General features: G+C 38.8%; 1 protein-coding gene across 4 annotated transcripts; it reads left to right on the top strand.

Annotated features, from left to right (window-relative positions):
- The first annotated feature begins 642 nt into the window (after window positions 1-642).
- LOC108667847 (mucolipin-3) lies at window positions 643-16,885 on the top strand. Of its 4 annotated transcripts, XM_018154939.2 has the most exons (15): window positions 643-1,236; window positions 1,570-1,735; window positions 2,102-2,201; window positions 2,685-2,876; window positions 3,184-3,304; window positions 3,851-4,044; window positions 4,486-4,689; window positions 5,077-5,226; window positions 6,369-6,392; window positions 7,962-8,006; window positions 9,546-9,659; window positions 10,071-10,193; window positions 10,565-10,771; window positions 11,085-11,248; window positions 13,434-16,885. In XM_018154939.2, exons 1-15 carry the CDS (start codon window positions 738-740, stop codon window positions 13,474-13,476), a joined length of 2,346 nt encoding a protein of 781 aa, XP_018010428.1. In that variant the 5' UTR covers window positions 643-737; the 3' UTR covers window positions 13,477-16,885. The 4 variants fall into 4 exon arrangements, with proteins under 4 accessions (XP_018010428.1, XP_018010430.1, XP_018010429.1 ...); XM_018154941.2 differs by lacking the exon at window positions 7,962-8,006; XM_018154940.2 differs by lacking the exon at window positions 6,369-6,392.
- The last annotated feature ends 1,819 nt before the right edge of the window (window positions 16,886-18,704 follow it).

Here is an 18,704-nt window from a genome sequence, read left to right on the forward strand (position 1 = left end):
ACAGTTATTTTTACACAGTTATTTTTATGTTTCACCTTCCCTACGTGGATGTCTACTGCAATATACCAATCTCAAAAATAATCCTCATATATATACAAAAAAAACTTATTTTTATATGTATATGTGGATAATTTCTTAGATTGGTAGATTAAAGTTCACATCCATGTAGGGAAGGTAAAACATAAAAATAACTGTAACTTCTATTTACTGTATCTAATCCTGGGGTAACCCATACTAGTTTGGTTAGGTTGATTGCAATAAAGTTGCATTGATATGTTTTAAAAATGTTTTATTATCATTAAATGTTAATGAGTAAATCCCAATAGCAGAACAATAAATATTTAGAGATTTCCAATAATTTTGGCCATTGTAGCGGCTAATGTAGCACGCTACATTTTACTGTAGCGGTAGCGGTAGCGCCCGTTACAATCCAGTGGGTGTAGCGATAGCGGTAGCGCCCGCTATATTTAGAGCATGTAGCGGTAGCGGTAGCGCCGCTACATTTTCAAGTAGCGCTGCCCAGCTCTGCCTACTGCTTATCAATTTCTATTGACTCCTTTAAAAAGGTAGTATTGCAGTCATTTGCAGAGCATGAGGTAAACCATAGAAATTTATACTTATAAAGATATAGAAATTAGATGAATTTGAAGAATTAATTTATATATTTTTTCCTTTCTGTTTCCATGTTTATATGTTTATTCTAGTTTTGCTAGTGAAATGAATAATTTTATTCCACAATGAATGTTAGTCACTTGATCCGTCGCCGTGGCAATGATGAAAGCTCTGAAGAAGAATGTGAAAGCCTTACTACCAGCAATTTCAAAGGGAAATATTCTTTGGTCCCTGGTGCTACAAAGCAGGCTCACTCTACACCAAACTTGATAGCAAATGACACACACAAAACTCCAGAGTTTGCCAGTACTGGGAGACTGCCTCAACCTGCGATATCTGAAGTGAAACCCCTCATACCCAAGATCATTTGTCATTCTGCTGAATCTGAGGCATTTTCAGCCATCCATCCTGATGTATCCACTGCCTCAAACATCAGCTCAAGACCCTGCAACTTCAACACCAGTTCAGTATCTTTACAACAAAATCATACAAATGTGTTTGACTCAGTTCCTCAGCGCTGTGTGTCTTTTGGTGAAGCTATCCCTGAAGCAACCTCTCCCTCAGACTCACCACCTTCTCGTCCTCATTCAGGCTCTTGGACAGGTGTGAATGAGAGTGAAGATGGTAAGTGGTTGTTTGCATCTGTTTTCTTAGTAAATTTATCTTTTAATTTGTAGTTGTTGGTATTGATATTTAAACAAAAATTAAATTGATACAAATGTAAAATGTTTTTTTTAATTAAATTTGGATTTAAAGGCTGCTAAAATCTTTCATAGGTTTACTGCCTAAGCACTAATTTCAAATGGGTCATGTGGTTTTCATCGCAACAAAATTGCGCAATTGTATTGTAATGCAATACTAAATAAAGAGTTACCTATGATTATGGAAATGAATGTTGATTTTAAATCAATGTTATGGTAGTATTTATTAATGACCAATTGATGTATTTTTGTCCAGAGCTGGGCCAGCTGGCAGAGAGCCCATTGAGTGAGTCCCTGAACATAGGAGGCAGTGTGGACTATGGCTCCCTGGCTGACAGCAGCATTACTTGTCCTACAACTTCTCAGGAGCAATACCTGCAAGACAGAGAACATCAGGCTGGCAAGATGAGGCGGCAACTCAAGTAAGCTGCACTTTTATGTTTCCTAAACTTATACTAGTAATGATGTACAAGTAAACCCACTTTCCTCTTTAGGCATATGTCTAATACGTAGTCTTAATAGCTTGATCTTTATCAGAACTCATCTACTTTGATATTAAATAATTTTGTGCTTCATTTGCATTGTCAGCTTTCAGTTGTCACATCAGTCCAAATAATGGGATTCTACTGACATTTCTTTATGAGTCCTGATTGTTAATATTGAATGAGGCCAAATTTCAACTTTGTCAAGACAATATATTAATTATTTTCTTTATATACTGTGGTAACATATTGCTTTGCACCCACAATTCTCAGCCAAAAATCTACTGAACATTAATGCCTTTCCAGATTTTTTTTCATGAATCCTGTGGAGAAGTGGCATGCCAGACATCGTTTCCCATGGAAACTTTTACTGCAAGTCTTCAAAATAATCGTAGTTACTATTCAGGTGATACCCTGTAATTTATTGCTGCTCCTGATTGCTTCTTATTCATTTTATTGCCGAAATTTTTTTGAGGCTTCTCATTTATTCATGCAAGTCATTACTGGCTACCCACTGGCAGGAAAATGAATATAGAATTAATAATCAAAAACTATTCCTCCTATACGACAGATCAATCTAACTGTATGTGTTTAAACTAGTTTCATTTTGTCGAGAATTTTCCTAGTTGTGATCTGAAAATGGCGTCTGAGCTCTAGCATTCTCGATAGCTTACTTTAAGCTTTATAATACTGGTAAAGCCTAACAATCAATATGTCATCCAGGAAATTATGCCCTCCCATTTTATTCCATGTAATCGCTATCATACGTTTTTACTACATTGAATTACAAAATACAATCAGAACCTTAATACGTAGGTAATCTTGAAAGTTGAAACTCAAACTCTTCTGGATTTCAATGCCGCTAACCACGCCATTATATATTTTTCAGTTGTGGCTGTTTGCAGCTCAGCGGTACCTGCATGTGGCATATCTATGGGACACGCGCGTGTCTTTCTCACACATGTTCCTGCTGGGGTGGGAGAGCACCAGGGAGGTGCTGGCCTACCCGCCCTCTGATGGACCTCTCGCCGTCTACACCAGACAGGAATTTTACGACTACATCGACTTCGCCGTCGTCGCCGTGAGTGATGCTCGTGCTGTACTTGGACTGCTGCCCGGCACTACATTCTAGTTCTGCTCTGTTATTGCGTTTCTATTGCCATTAGAAATTATTTTAAACCAGTAATCTTCTTGTCTGCTGATAGAGACTGATGTAAACAGGAAAGTTTCTTCCAGTCTAATATGCGGACAATTCTTTTTGAATTGTATTTATTTAGTACTGACAGTAAAGTTTGTTTTAAAGGCTTTTAGTCAATAGTGATGGACCTATTATATTAATAAATCAATATACATTCTTGTATACTGACTATTGTTTGGTTTTTGGGCAGTATACAAATCTGAGCGACATCTCGATTGGGTCGTATGAGTATCACAGTGCAAACGACACGGTAATGCCATCACACTTCTGCTGTGAGCACTACACTGAATCTTTCGCCCGCCACCTCACTGGTGAGTCATGTGGAGAATCTTTATGGCCATAACAAGGAAACACAACTCGAACTTGTATGTCGTCTTTCGGAGATATGGTTGACATATGTTGGTATGTGTAAAAATCTCTGTGAAAACATTTGTTTGATAACACTGTAGCAAACTCGTGCAGACTTGATGACGTTTCTCTGTATCAAAATAGTTAAGTTTTTAAAGGAGCCAAGGCTGACCAAAGAATAGCAGGCAGTGAAAAATCTTGGCTCTTTTAATTTTTATTGGGCGATGTGAAGGTGAAATTTTTCATTCCCAGACAGTTCATTTAATGCCTGGCGTTCATTGTTCAGTGATTTGGTTGGGTCCTCCCTCGTTCAGTCTACGTATACTGTTTATCATTTACTTAAAACATATCTCGTGATGCATCCTAACGGAAGTAAAAAGATGTATATAATACATTAATCGCGCATGTATCAACTAACTTATCGTGTTGGAACATTAGGTGGACTTGGGATTTTATTTTCACTTGGAGAATAGTTTAAACTGCATGCTTAACTCGTCAATTAACTTCAGAATGCATTGACATTCCGTGGGCGGCTGTGAGAGCTGCAAAAGTTTGGTCAGCGCTCGACTTCTTTGACTCTCGCAACTTCACCGTAGCCTTCGACACGCTCCTTAATTGCCAGTATTTCTTCAAAGTCAAGGCAGTCAAACTACGCTCAGAACCTTCGTCTCTCGCCCCGGACTGTTACAACCTCACCACAACCGTGAGTACTTCTGTACTCAACCTCACCACAACCTTGGGTACCAACTACACTCGACGTCCTCACCATAACCATGAGTCCTCAACACAACCGTCAGTCATCACTACACTCGCCCACATCTCATCAAACCACCTCCTGACTTTATAGTCCTTGTTAGTGTCTCCGTCCTGCCTTAGAATTCGTAGATTGTTTAACGTCCATAATATCCATCAACTCGTCTTCCTCTTTCTTTCAACTGATGAGTATTGATAAATTTCCAAGTTCTGATCAATTGATAAGTTAACTAAGGCAGTCTTTGGAGTTTTTTGTTTTGTATTAAATAAAATGCTAACTATAAGTGTATTTGTACTTTTAGGAGCATAATTATTGAGTAGGTACCCACATCTCATCGGGTCGAATGTAAGCCTAAATTTGGAGAAGCTCCAGCGAGCAGTTCATGTGCAGTTGGTGTTCGACAACGACGACCGGGACGGCCAGATGTTGGTGGGCCTGAACATCGAAGCTACGGTGTTGTCCTGCCACAGCGACGATGACAACCACACTCCCCAGCCTGAGGCAACCACCATCAACATCCTCACCATGATCATGTGCTGCCTCTCCCTGCTTATGTGCTGCCGCTCTCTGTACCGAGCACAGCTACTTAGATACGTGCGTCTTGTGGTATGCAGTGAATAGTTCGAGGGTCTGGCACTTTGCTTTGGTTTTTTTGGGGTATTGCAGTCCACAGTGAATATTTTAACTGTCTGATATTTCGGTTTACCTGTAGGTTTCTTAGACTCTCCAATTAATGCTGCAGTTGCATTTTCAAATTTCTGGTTGGCAGCTTCAAGTTTATTCATTAAGTTGCACTTGTGACTAAACTGTATTTCGAATCAAATAGTCTTGTGTTAGTTTGTTACTGAGTGTTGAACAAAGTCTCAAAATTCAGTTAAGTGCTTGAATTTCAGACAAACTTCGACAACTCCTCTGACTGCACATTAATCTTTGTGGTTATCATAAATTTTCTATTGCTAACGTGATGCCATGTTGTTGCAGTCGTGCGTGACGTTCTTCCACACGTACTACCGCAAGACGCTCAGCAAGTGGGATGAGCTGGAGTTCTGCAACTTCTGGTACGTTCTCATCTGCATCAACGACATCCTCATCATCATCGGAACTCTCCTCAAACTCGGGCTCGAAAGCAGGGTCAGTTCTCGCTATTTCTCTCATATTTTTATATGAATCTTTGTGTAGTACAGTCTGCACACTATAGGCTCCAAAACTTTGATGAAACGTGAGCGGTGCCAGCTTTGCAAGAAGCATGTAACTTTCAAAGCATAACGTGACATGCACACGCAAAAATCTTCAGCCATCTCTTTCTGAAGCGTTTACGGGCTTATCTAATCTACATATATCTGCATTAAACACTTCCTCAAAATTATTCTAGAAACTTTTTTTATTGAAATATCGTGCAGTTCATGAATGTTTTTTATTTACTTCAGTAGCCTTCATGTGTACGCAACCGTACTTGCATTGTCACTAACCAAGTAGCATAGTCTACCAGACTTGCCTCATTTTTCCTTCTATCGCTTTCTGATTAACCTTGCCACAGTAGTTTACGCTTATTGCTTCTCTCCAAGTTCATTTCCCTGAAATGATATTTCCCTAAATTTCGTATATAAGCATAGAAAATTTTGCCTTTGAAATTCCATCTTATAGCTGAACATTGCAAAAATGATTAAAATCTCGTTCAATTTCAGCTTCAAATTCTTGGCGTAGCCCTGGCTGCTGTGGTCGCATCTAAGTATTCTTTGTAGCGAGTAGTGCATTTGTAATCTATAATTGTTATTATAAGAATCTATTGTAGGGGGTTTTAAATGCCCATTTAGAATCAGGCGCAGGGTCTCTATCTTCAAGTTCACATCTTAGCTGTTGTAATGAATGTTTTGGCTGACTACCATCTATTTATTGATAACATCCGATACGACTTTCGTTACAAACAAATAACGTTTTTCATATGTAATCGTGAGTCCGTGAAAGGCCTTGCAGAAACAAAACAAAATAGCTGCGGTATTGTATGCAACTTGCTTAAACCTTAGCTTCTAAGCAACGCGTACATGATTTTAGCTTAATAATTGGCAAAGAAACTACCGTATTCCATTTGATTCAGTAAGGAGCATGTGAATATCTTTACAAGTCCAAGTTTATCTCAATTGTGATGGAGCTCAGTAATTGAAGTAGCGCAGGAATACGCATGTACACAGTGGTTAGGTTGAGAGCTGTAGGGAGACTGCAGTGTGCGGAGCACGTGTGGCATTCAAAGCTCACCTGCTATGTCTCTTTTGCAGATGCTCGGCGACACCACCGCACAGGTAGCCATCTTTACTTACCTTATTTGCCTTTTCTAACTCGCTTGTATATTTGCCTTACTTATTTTTCCTAACTCGCTTGTATACTTGCCTCAGTTAGTCTTCTTAAATTGCTTACTTTCTACTAACCCGAATTGCCCAGCGTGACTCACTTGTTTACCAGCTTAGTTGCGTGCGTGACTCACTTGTTTACCAGCTTAGTTGCCGTGCGTGACTCACTTGTTTACCAGCTTAGTTGCGTGCGTGACTCACTTGTTTACCAGCTTAGTTGCCGTGCGTGACTCACTTGTTTACTTAGCTTAGTCATCTCATTTATCTCACTTATGTTCCGGACTTATTTATCGCTGCCGCCACTTGTATTTGTTGCCGCCGTCACGTTGTCTTTTTAGTCTAATTTGTTAACTTAATTTGCCGTAATTTCTGTACCCTCTAGCACGGAGGGGGGGGGGGAATTGAATGTCCTGTTATGGAGACTTATCAATTATAGATAATAGAAAATTTCAAATGGAAACTTTTAGATTCCAAAGATCCGACAAATATCATGGTACACAATCTTGGCGTTTTGATATTATAATTGCTTCGCCAATTGAGTTTATTTAAGTCTAAACTTCCCTGAAATAAATCCCTAGTGAATAGATCAGTTAGTATAAATGGGTGATGCATTGGTTTAAATATTCGGGGCCGGAAGAAACCAAATCCTGCACACATCTCAATTGATATTATACCGTAAATTCATAACCCTGCTGGAATAAAGACATAATTATGACAATTCAATTTTTCCTAACGTAGACTGGGCAACAATGATGCCTACGACGCATTGCTGCGCTCTAATGCTAAAGTAGCTGCTGCTTGCTCTAACTCCCTGAAGCTTCTTCATCTTTATTTAGTAATGCATGCTCCTTCAATTGATATTTTTGTTTGCCATATTTCACTGAACTTAATCTCTATTAACGATTCATGAATTACATGCCGTTGTGTACTGCTTTTATTGCTGCTATCAAAGCGCGCTGGTTGATGGGTGAATATTTCACATTTTAAGATCAGTGAAGCTTTATCATGATAAATACTATACCCTATACCTACCATATTAACCTATTACATTTCTTCAATAGTTCTGTCTCAAATGCGTTGCACAAATTTCCACTTCTGAACAAGTCACTCTCTATTACTAATAGAAGATATTATAGTAGAAGACCGAGCAGAAGATCTCTATTATAATATCCTCCATTATAATAGAAGATATTAGGTTGTCCGAACGGCAACGCCTTGCCTGTTTTTTTTTTCTTCCGTGTCGAAAACTAATTTTTGGTTTGTGCTCAGTTTCCATGTGGTCGAGGTAAGTCGAATAGATCGCCGGGTCTTAAGTCCAAGTTTTTCGTGATCTGTTGTAATCCTTCATATGTACCGCAGTCGCGATCCTTCATATGTACCGCAGTCATGATCCTTCATATGTACCGCAGTCGCGATCCATTGCACCAGACGAGGGCTAACTGCCTTCTGTTTGCTTGCAACACAACCAAGGCCGGACGTGGTGATAAGTACACGTGACTGTTGATGTCTCCTCCGTTGCAGGTGCTGCGTGTCAACAAGTCTGAATTTGTTAAAGGAAACCAATTCGTGAGTCAAAACTTCACGTCTCCTAAATATGTTTGAATTATTTCAGTGTGGGTTAAAAAAGTGTACTTCTTCACAAGTGGGTTGGGCTTCCATTGCGGTATGTTAAGTCTTGGATTGATGCGTGCAAACGCCTGCTCTACGTATGTTCCTTTAGGCTAATGTTAGTAATGACAACTGAGGCATAAATGTTATGTTCATCGATATTCATCATTCGTGGACAACCGAACGTATGCTACTTGATTCCATAGATTTTTAGCTACATATCTGTGAAATTTCTCGATTTCCCAAAAATTATTTATGTTGTCGTTAGTATGATAATTTCATTGGAATTGTCTGTGGTGTTGAACGGCTTGTGTGACCGAAATGCTGCCGCATGATTGTCGAGATCGATTCGGTGCTATGTAAACTGAAAAGTTAATATCAGATTTTCGCTTCCAGTTTATGAACCGTGTTTTTCTTGCTAAGCCGCTATTTTCATTTGCCTGGCGATGCACTAATTATTAAATTATTTCACTTTATTTTCTTACTTACTACTGCACGAAATCTGTTGATGTTACTCATCAGAGAAGCTTGTATTTTTTGTATGCTCGAATTGAAGAAATATTTCGATTCTTGGCTGGAATCAATCATAGTCTTATTCACGCATGAATTCCTTTGAGTTTATTACATGGCCTATTTTTGATTTTTCCATTTTTGATGTTCACAATCACTTGTCCGAAAACCAGACCTTATTCCCAGGATAGTTCCTCATCAAAACCAGCGAGTATTGCCACATTTGGTCCTAGCTTATGTTAAACCTTTGTTTAGAGGCTTTCACACACACCCTGAATATATTTAAGCATATAATTCGTTACGTAGTTTTCGGACAATATATTGTGAAGAGGAACCTGCTTCTTACGACCTTCACTTTCGTGAGTGTCGTGTTTTAAGATTTGAGATGCTGACAAGATAAGTGTGTTCGTCGTCGTCAAAGTAAGCTTATTTAACTGCACGACCTGTTGAGGCGGAGCCGTGTGAGTGTGGCTAGTGCCACACTAGGCTAAGTGGCTAGTGCCACACTAGGCACTAGGCTAAGTGGCTGTGCTGCATGTTGCTTCAACTCATTTTTGCTTGTTCTCGCTCTCTTAGAGCGGTGCGATTTTGTGATTTATCTCTTGGATATTTATTCACCATTTACTAATCCTGTTGCATGATAGTCGAAAAAGAAACTATTATTTTATTTAGTGACCTAGTGATCTAGTAAATAGTTAGTGATTCAATCTAGTGATCTAGTGATTATTTTATCTAGTAAGGAAATAAATCATTAATCTGATACATTAAATTTGGTAACATCTGCGGGAATTTTAGTCTCAGGCTGAGAATGTCGCCTCGTATGGAAATTTACGAAGATCTTATTATTATTTCGCGATCTTATTATTATTTTTCAACGTCCATGATCTGCATTTCAAAATTATGTATGATATATACAATACGTAAAAATATATCTGGTTGCCGCGGAAATATAGTGGCTTGGTAAATAATATCAGTTGCTACCTTCAGAACCACGAAGGCTACATGGACACGTGGAACATCTGCTCTCTCTTCCTCGGTGTAGGCAACCTGCTCGTGTGGTTTGGCTGCCTCAGATACCTCGGCTTCTTCCAGACCTACAACGTGAGTTTCCATCTCAATCTACCATTTGCCGTATTACTTATTACTCATGATAACTCTTATTCTATCGAACTGTCCCGATAGCCGCAATTATCTTACTCAAGGCTAAATGTCCGCTGTAAGTTGTTTGGTCGGCAGAATAGACAAGAAGCCAAGAGGTCATCATGCCATCTCTATTGCTTCCGCAGTTTCGAGCCACGGCTTTGTCTCTATTGTGGTTGCAGTGACCGCTTTATTATGATGGTGTTCATGCTAAAACTGGCTGCTGGATGAACACTTGTAGTGGTGCTTCGACTGACACAATTTGTGAGTTTTCAAATTTCTCCACAGTAAGTATCAGTTTATGAGCTTGGTCATCAAAGTTTTTATTCACCTATTCCTCAATTGTGTATTTGAAAGTGCGTGTTTGAACAGGTGCTGATCCTGACGCTGAAGAAGTGCCTGCCCAACGTGCTGCGCTACTCCATATGCATCACGATGCTCTTCGCGGGCTACTGTCTCTGTGGCTGGCTCATCCTCAGTCCCTACCACATCAAGGTTCAAATCTTCCTATCACCTTATTAATTTGCTTGTAAAATTCTGTTTATGAATAATAGCAAATTAATTGACATTATCGACTCATTTTAGACTTAGGATTTTCTTCAATCAGCCTTGATTTTTATTGCTCTGTTGAACCAAATTTACACACGTATTGTAACATTTTTGATCAATTTCCAATAGTTTCCTCACACTCGACTGTTTTTCACAGTGAAAACTTTCCCTAATTTTTAACTTTATAACGGAAACATTGTATAATTCCTTTAACTTATTCACTGCAAGCTTATGTGAAGCATGCATAATTCTGCCATGCCACGTACAATGCTAATACTTCTAATAGTTTTTATATTATAATAGTTTTTTGCGTACAGTTTCGGTCGCTGTCGACGACGATGGAGTGCCTGTATTCCCTGATCAACGGAGACGACATGTTCGCCACGTTCTCGTCTACGTCAGCTAAGGACCCGGTGATCTGGTGGTTCAGTAGGATCTACCTCTACTCCTTCATATCCCTCTTCGTCTACGTCATCCTATCCCTCTTCCTTGCCATCATCATGGATGCCTACGACACAATTAAGGTTTGCATTTAAATGGCGTTCACTATGATGCCATTGTATCCTGATCTGTTCAGACAATCATGTAATCAAACTTCATGCATTTAGGTCACACATTTTGTCCAAGTAATCAAGAATGCTTTTGAAATTTGATTAACAATGTTTTATTTGTATTAAATTTCCGGGAGCGAGACACACAATGTACTTTTTAATTATTATTGTGATTAATTATATGCTTTATGGATGCTTAACGGTTTTCAATGGTAGGAAGTTTATATTCGTACTCTGTATTGTGAGGTACTGTCGGTAGCATTGTCGAGCGAAATTGTTCGGGCAGAGATACTATGCAGAAGGCTTCCCCAAGTCGCCGCTGCAGAAGTTCGTAGAGGAGTGCCAGGAGGACGCGACGAGTCACGTCTTCAGGGAAGAGGGCGACCGCACCATCCACGACCTCGTCAACAGCGTCTGCTGCTGCTGCCTCTCGCGCTCATCTGCTGCCAGGTACTGTAATGTTTCTTGCTGCTGCTGCTGCTGCTGAGGCCCTGTGTCCTTCAGTACCGGGTAATTGCTTCGCTTCTTGCTGCTGCTGTGTAAGGATTTACTCAATCGAGTTTCGATTCAAAGGTTTATTTAATAAATTCAGAACAATTAAAATTGGCTGGAAGCAGCAACGGCGCTTTCAGTAATAGCCACGATGCTTCATAAGGTTTTCATTCATTTATTTATCCTCGATGAAGTAAAATTCAGTAAGCAATAAAATAATATTGGCTTGTTCCGAGCGTGGCTAAGTTTAAAGGGCTTCAGATGTGGTCTCCCAGGTGCTGCGACGTAGCCGTGACGTCAGACAACGTAGACGTTACGTAAAAGAAATAACGTAGCACGGAGGAAAGGCTCATAGACAACACTGGACCCGAAACTTGATGAATGTAGATACTAGAAAAGAATAAGCATAATCTTGGTCAGGTTCATGCAGGATCTGACAGTAAAATTAATTATCAGCAATTTCAGCAACAAAGAACAAATTAATTTAAGATCTCAACTGACCTGAAGTTTTTAATGCCCAGTGTTATGACTTTATGACAATGGAATAAATGAAGAGTTTAATTTAAGAAATTTAGAGGAAATCAGTCAGAGGAGTAGGAAGTTGGACGGAAGAAGACAGCGAGAATAGCTAAAGGTTTCACTGCGTGTTGAAAGAAGATGAAAGACTTAAATTAGGATTGCACATTCCGAAACAGTATAGCCAACTGCCATCGTGAATTGCACGAACCCTCTTCTCGCATAATAGAACTATCGATATTTAATAAACTTTGATTATACTTTGAAATAATTTAAAATATTTGCTAGAATTTGCTATATATATTTATCATACCATATATTTAATAACTTCGATATATATTTGAAATAAACTTAAACTTTGCTATAGATTTGAAATATATTAGATATTATTCTGATATAAATTTGTTTAAAATGATACATTTAAAATACGTGTCCAACTTCCCACAGGAGCAAAAATAAGCATAGGTAGTGCAAACCAAACAAAAGGAAAATGACACGGCATTCGCACAAAATAAGGGACAGCGAATCAGGTTTATAGGAAGTTTGAGAAATACTTGATGATTGACGAGTAAGAAGCTTCTGGAGACACATGATTATTTCACGGCACAAAACTGTAGTTCGTAAGTATCACAGATTGACGACCACCGCTCGGAACTGCTTAATGAATCTAAGAAATCTCACTAGCTTGTTCGCCCAGTCTCGGACATTGACTTGTCCGCGCAAGCTGGACAAGAGGCAACCGCACTGCGTCGGAAATAAATAATTCAAGATTACCTTTATTATTATGGAAGATTGTTTGGAAATAATATTTAGCTTGGAAATTACAGAAATAATAGGTGAAAAATTTATAATTTCTCACAGCTGCTGAACCAATTCTTCCCTGAACCATGAAGTCTCAGTCGCGTCAGCACGCTTCAGAACTTGCATTAACTTGATAACTAGCTCTACCTGCTCACTTGTCTCGCCGAACTAATTTTTTACAGCCAATGAGGTTAGGTTTGGTCCGCTCAGGTTTGTTTTGGGTGAAGAAATGTTGCGACGTGAGAAGGTTGGGTTGGATTAGGTAAAGCTAGATGCAGTATGGCCATGCTTAATTTAGCATGCTTAAGCGATGGTTGTGGACTTACGGCATTTCGACTTTGACTTCATAGGCTGTTGTGCACTGTAGCGTTCTTACTTACAGAAAGGAATATGAACTAAATTGTGAGTTGGGCAGAGCTGGCCTCCGACATGCATCCCGCCTTGCGTAACCCAGTGTCTTGTCATTGTTTGCTTTTTACTGCTTTCTCTTGTGCTTGGGGTTTCTCCAATGTCAGGGGTAACGAATAACTATTACACTACATGTAGCCACTAGTTTGCTTTTTTACTGGTTTGAGGAGAGTCAGTTTCTTTGTCATGCTCTTCGGATCTTGTCGATCGCTCGTGATACTAATCTGGGACATGTATAATGCACAACGTGTCCCCACCAGCATTAAAATTATCTCAAAATTATTTTTAAATGAGTGTGGAGTAAATCGTAGATCTCACTTCTGCTTCAAATGGTGTGTGTCAAAGATTCTTGCTCGGAAGAATGTCAGTTTCAGATTAGCCCCTGGGTGAGTTTTCAATTATTTCAATTTTGTTTTAGGAGAGATTCGACTGCGGAAGAGCGGGAGCCGCTGATCCCTTGACGCTGAAGTCTGCCAGGAAACTACGAGAACTGCTACCGCTCAGCCAAGATCTCGCCTTCTACTCTACGTTGAATAGAACGTCGTTTGCCTTAATCTATCATCATATTCAACATCATTTTATAATCGTGTATCTAGTTAGTAATTGTATTCTAAATGGGAGGTCACCTCAACTATGGTACTCAAGTGCTTCAAGGTCGTAGTTTCCAATTTCTTTAGTTTCAAAGGATTATTCCACTCAAATGACATGCAAGCACGCACTACACGGCTGTGTTCTCTTTTACTTTGGCAGTGTTTACCTCACTACTGAACATGTGGCCCGTAAAGTCAGTAAACGCAACCGTCCTCCGAGAACCGCACTTGCTACCCTCCGTTTTTAAGAATGGTCTGGAAATCAACCTCCCTTATTGCGAAGCCCAAGATAAATCAATTATGGTTTTTACTAATTTACTAGGATGCATCAGTGTTAAAGTGTAATTCTCTTGCTGCAGTGGTAATCAATGACTGGTTTTTAAGTACTTAAAATCTCAGACGGTTATAACCTGAAGATTTATGTGCTATTCGTTGCTTATATTCCCCGACATGACAGGTTGCTTTATCGTCAACGTGGCCTTGCAGATTGCTTTAAGTTTTTTAAACGCGTATTTCTTTCAGGTATGCGAAATATCTTACTATATTAAATTTTACGAAGCAGTTTTAATCTCATTTTAGATATATTAATCCGAACGGATTACAGTCTCTGTGTCGACGAGATTTTTTTATATGATCCCTATTTAACGTAAGAACTGTAAGTATATAGATACATTCAATCATCTACAATATTTTAGGTCTTTGTCTTCAATAGTTCATCAAATGGCAATTGCATCAAAATTTAAGAAGTATCATAGCGTTCATTAGGAGTTCATAGCACAAAGCTAAGCTTGTGTGAACCACCTACTTAAATTCCTGTTCATTTTATGAGCTTCTTATTAATGTACGAAGCGCTTTTCTCAGGGAACCCAGGTCCGCTAAAATTGTACAGCATTACAAACCATGTTTTACAGCAGGTGCTTCGTCGTCTGAGTGTTCTCCAGCTCAGTAATTACGACGCATCCCTCAGACATGAACTGATGTCCAAACGTGATACTTGCAGCAGCCATTGCCATAATTTATATTCATATTTATTTGTCTTCTTATACGCACATTCATGTATTTTTTCAATAATTTTTTTACTAAGATGAGTATCCAACTTTTGGTTCTGATTGCCTCCTAGCCCGTGCGTCAGTGAACAATATATAGTCAGTGTTGGTCACACATCATTGACCACGGCGTCAGTCAGCGGGGCCATGGACTCCACTTGTTTCATCATCAGTCGGAAACTGATATATAGGGAAATATATAGGATATATAGGAAACTTACAGGAACTTTGCGGTTTCCGACATGCCATTTTATGTCACACGAGAAGTGCTTGGCGTGAGCACAAATGATCACTGTCTGTAATCTAAGTTTTATTAGTTATTTTGCATTAATGTAATCGATCCAAAAATATTATTTGCTTTAAAAATTATCTACATGTTATTCTTGGATATACATGCTTGCAACATAGAGGTTTATTCTGATATATTTATGGTGGTTAGCCTATGAAAATGGGGCTTTAAATTTGTATGACAAATGAAAGTGATTTCGTAGCTAAAAATTATATGAAACTTTATTAGTTCGCATATTGAAACTGAGTATTCCAAAATAATTATGTAACAAGACAGTATTTTGCTCTAAGCTGATCATTTAGGTGTAAGCTGATCCAGGATGATCATTTTTCCGGGTAAAATATATTTTTTAATAAACTACGGATTTAGATCCTCCTCAGATTTAGTTTTTTAGTTGTATCTGGCTTCAATAAGCTGCATCTTCTGTACTCTTAATGGAACAGTATTGTAGGAAACAAAAACATGACTTGCTCAATTTTGTTGTGATTTGTGTGGCTTTATGATGTCTATTACACCATGGAACTCTCGGTGCTATCAAATCTCTTCGTTGTTGCTTACAACGAAACTACAAATATCTTGTTTGTTTCATTTCTATGGCAGGTTAACTCGGCTGTTTTGTGCGCGTCTTATGGATAATCATCCCCATTGGGCCTTGTCGTCAGGGTTTATTATGAGCGCAACCGATGTATAATTAATAGTTTGATCTTTTCTTTGATGTCCTTTGAGTTGAGAAGTCCACGCAAGTTAATGAAGATGCTACTTGTTAACTATGCTACGAGTGACCATTACGTTGTAGGACGTTATATGCATTGCGTCACTCATTATCGTTCATCACAATCCTTGATGAGCTCGTGGCTTTCTTGCAATTTTTTTTTATATTATTGCCCTCCAGGATTGTGGTTTCTCCAGCCATAGCTGATATCGTGACATACACCAATAACGGATATTCTACGTTAATATTGCTAGGTCTTATTTACGTCGGTACTGAGAACACTGATAGAGGATGGTAATTGCGTGAATGTTAAAGGTATAGCAAGATCCTTTTTGCAATTTTCTTGGATATTTGTGATACAGCCGACGTCAGTCCAGGGTTATAAGAGGAATTATTGATGTATTTATAAATAGCTCCGGACTATAATTGCATCACAGCGATGCATATTGTTTACAGAGAGATTTGTAATTACACTGCATTGAACTGTTTGCTCGGGACATTTCATGTATGGCTTCTTTTTGAATGGTTGGAAAAGATGTCTTCCACATAGGTTATAGCGAATAAAATGGATCTTTATTTCAAAATTCTTTACTCCACCTATATTTTTTTTACGTGAACGCGTGCCATTTAACATGAACTCCCTAATAAGATTTTTCAAGTGAACTTTTTTCAGAGTAGCCAAAAAGGCACTGGAAATAAGTTTATTCTTCATTTGCCACCACCTGTCTTCTGAGATCCTGACGCTACTCTTATTCCCGTCATTGCGTTGGCCATCGCGCGCGTAATGAATGACATTCAAGAAATATTTAATGGTCTAAGTTTGGCCACCTTGTTCGTGATGATGTTTTCCTTTCAACACGAGGTAGCTTGTTCTTATTTGCTATTTACCTTTAATCCTGCTATAATTATATTAAGTTTTTTTAATGTAAATGCAGTCTTGAGTGCTGCTCAAGCTTGGTCTTGCGGACCAGTCAGCCTAAAACCTAATTTAGTCAATAATATATTGTTTATTGTATGCTTATTGTAGGTCATTTATGTATTGCTTCCAACATGCAGTACGCTATTTCTATGAGTGAATGCAGTATTTTGAGGATGGAATAAAAATATAAATCACATAGTTTCTGGACCGCTTCCCGTGAAAAATTGCGAAATAGGCTGCAGTTTAAATGTAACGTCCATTCGGTGTTTCTTAGTTGCATGATTATTTATTCAATAAAATTGTAATCAAATGAATTTTTGTTTCCGATTCTGGTGTAAATCAAAGATTTTGAAAACCAGACACCATTGTTGTCTTTGCTCTAAAATCTCGGTTTTATTTTGACCTGTTCTAAAATCTGAGGCTCATTTTGTCGTATACATTCACAGGGAGCCTTGAACAAAATATACGTTCTTACTTCTCATATGTGTGTGGCGACGCCACAACTCAACGCCTGCCACATACCTTGCTCTTAACATGTGTGGCGACGCCACAACTCAACGCCTGCCACATACCTTGCTCTTATAGTGTGTGGCGACGCCACAACTCATCGCCTACTACATACCTTGCTCTTATAATGTGTGGCGACGCCACAACTCATCGCCCGCCACATACCTTGCTCTTATAATGTGTAGCGACGCCCAGCCACACAATAGAAATGTTTTAGTGGCATCTGCCATCCTACTTCGTTTTAGTTTTGGTTTGCTTGTGAGATCGCAGTCCTTCAAGTTCTGACATTCAGCTAATAGTTGAACAAGTCACTCTCATTGATGAAAGGTTGGTGGAGAAACGTCTTCTCACTCTGACCAAATTTAGTCAGACGTCGCGCAGGGAACAGGTTTTTTTCATTCTAGTCATGGGAAATGATGGATAACCCAGCGACCTGGACGCCTCCTTAACAAATCATTATCAATATTTCTTATGATGATGTGCATGGGCATGAGAAAGTTGGATTTGTTTTTGTTGAAATCATCCGTGTAATTTGTTAATGATGCAAGAGTGCGAGACCTTCCTTCTGAGTTCTGAAGCCCTGCAAGCTTGCATCACAGCCTCCTCCTCACATCCTAGCCTTCTGTGACGGATCAAAGCCTTGAGCATTCTAAAGTCAGGACTCCGTAACGATCGTCCCATTTTCTCTGCCGAGATTTTTGCCACCTTATATGCCCTGACGTACCATGTTGCCAAGGATAGCTCCTACGGCCTACCTACTAGCTTTCGACTCTCAGCTCTCGACATCGCAGCACTTTCACACTAAATCTCATTTTTTATATATCAAATACCGCCTGTATCCCATCTCCTGTACCAAATAAATCTATTCTAGACTCGGTCCAACCCACATGAATGTAGAGGGAAATGAACGGTCAAACCACGTGGCTCACAAGACACCAGCAGTGCCACACAGGGTGACACCATCCTTAACCGACCAGACTAACTAAAGCACCTGCATTTATCCTAATTCCATTCTCTGTGGAAACGCCAATGGGACACCAATTTCTCTCCTTCGCTAAATTCCTGTCGTACAAAAACTACCTTGACCTATGTCCAGATATGAACGGCGTACCGTGATTTGATAGCCTGATATTAAAAAATGAACAAAAATAAGAAAAAAAACATATATAGGATGAGCTCACTAAAGTTTTCTCATGCATTAATTCGAACGAATGGGTATCGTTGTCAAATGTTATAATGCTTTCAAAATAATTTTCGACACATTTTGTAAACATATAAATAATCCTTTTGAAGCCTCTAAAAATCAAATTATCCATTTTTTTTTGCATTTAAGAGTTTGCTAGACTCGCTTCAAGCCCTCGATCTGCAATAAAATTTGACTTAAATCCAACATTTAAATGTTTTAATACATTTACTTTTAACTTTATTTCAGAAAATCAAATTTTTTGTATTAAGAGTCTGATATCACATTTAGTAATCATTCAAACATCTATTTTTAATTTAAGTTATGTAGTTCTATTTACAATACGTTCAAAAGAGATATGAAGGATCAATGTTATAAAGGCGGTTTTCAATTGTTAAAAGCCCTACACCAGCGCAATATTCGTTCATCTATACAACTTTGTT

The sequence above is a fragment of the Hyalella azteca genome, unplaced genomic scaffold, assembly GCF_000764305.2.
Source record: "Hyalella azteca isolate HAZT.00-mixed unplaced genomic scaffold, Hazt_2.0.2 contig11203, whole genome shotgun sequence".
Taxonomy (NCBI): Eukaryota; Metazoa; Arthropoda; class Malacostraca; order Amphipoda; family Hyalellidae; genus Hyalella; species Hyalella azteca.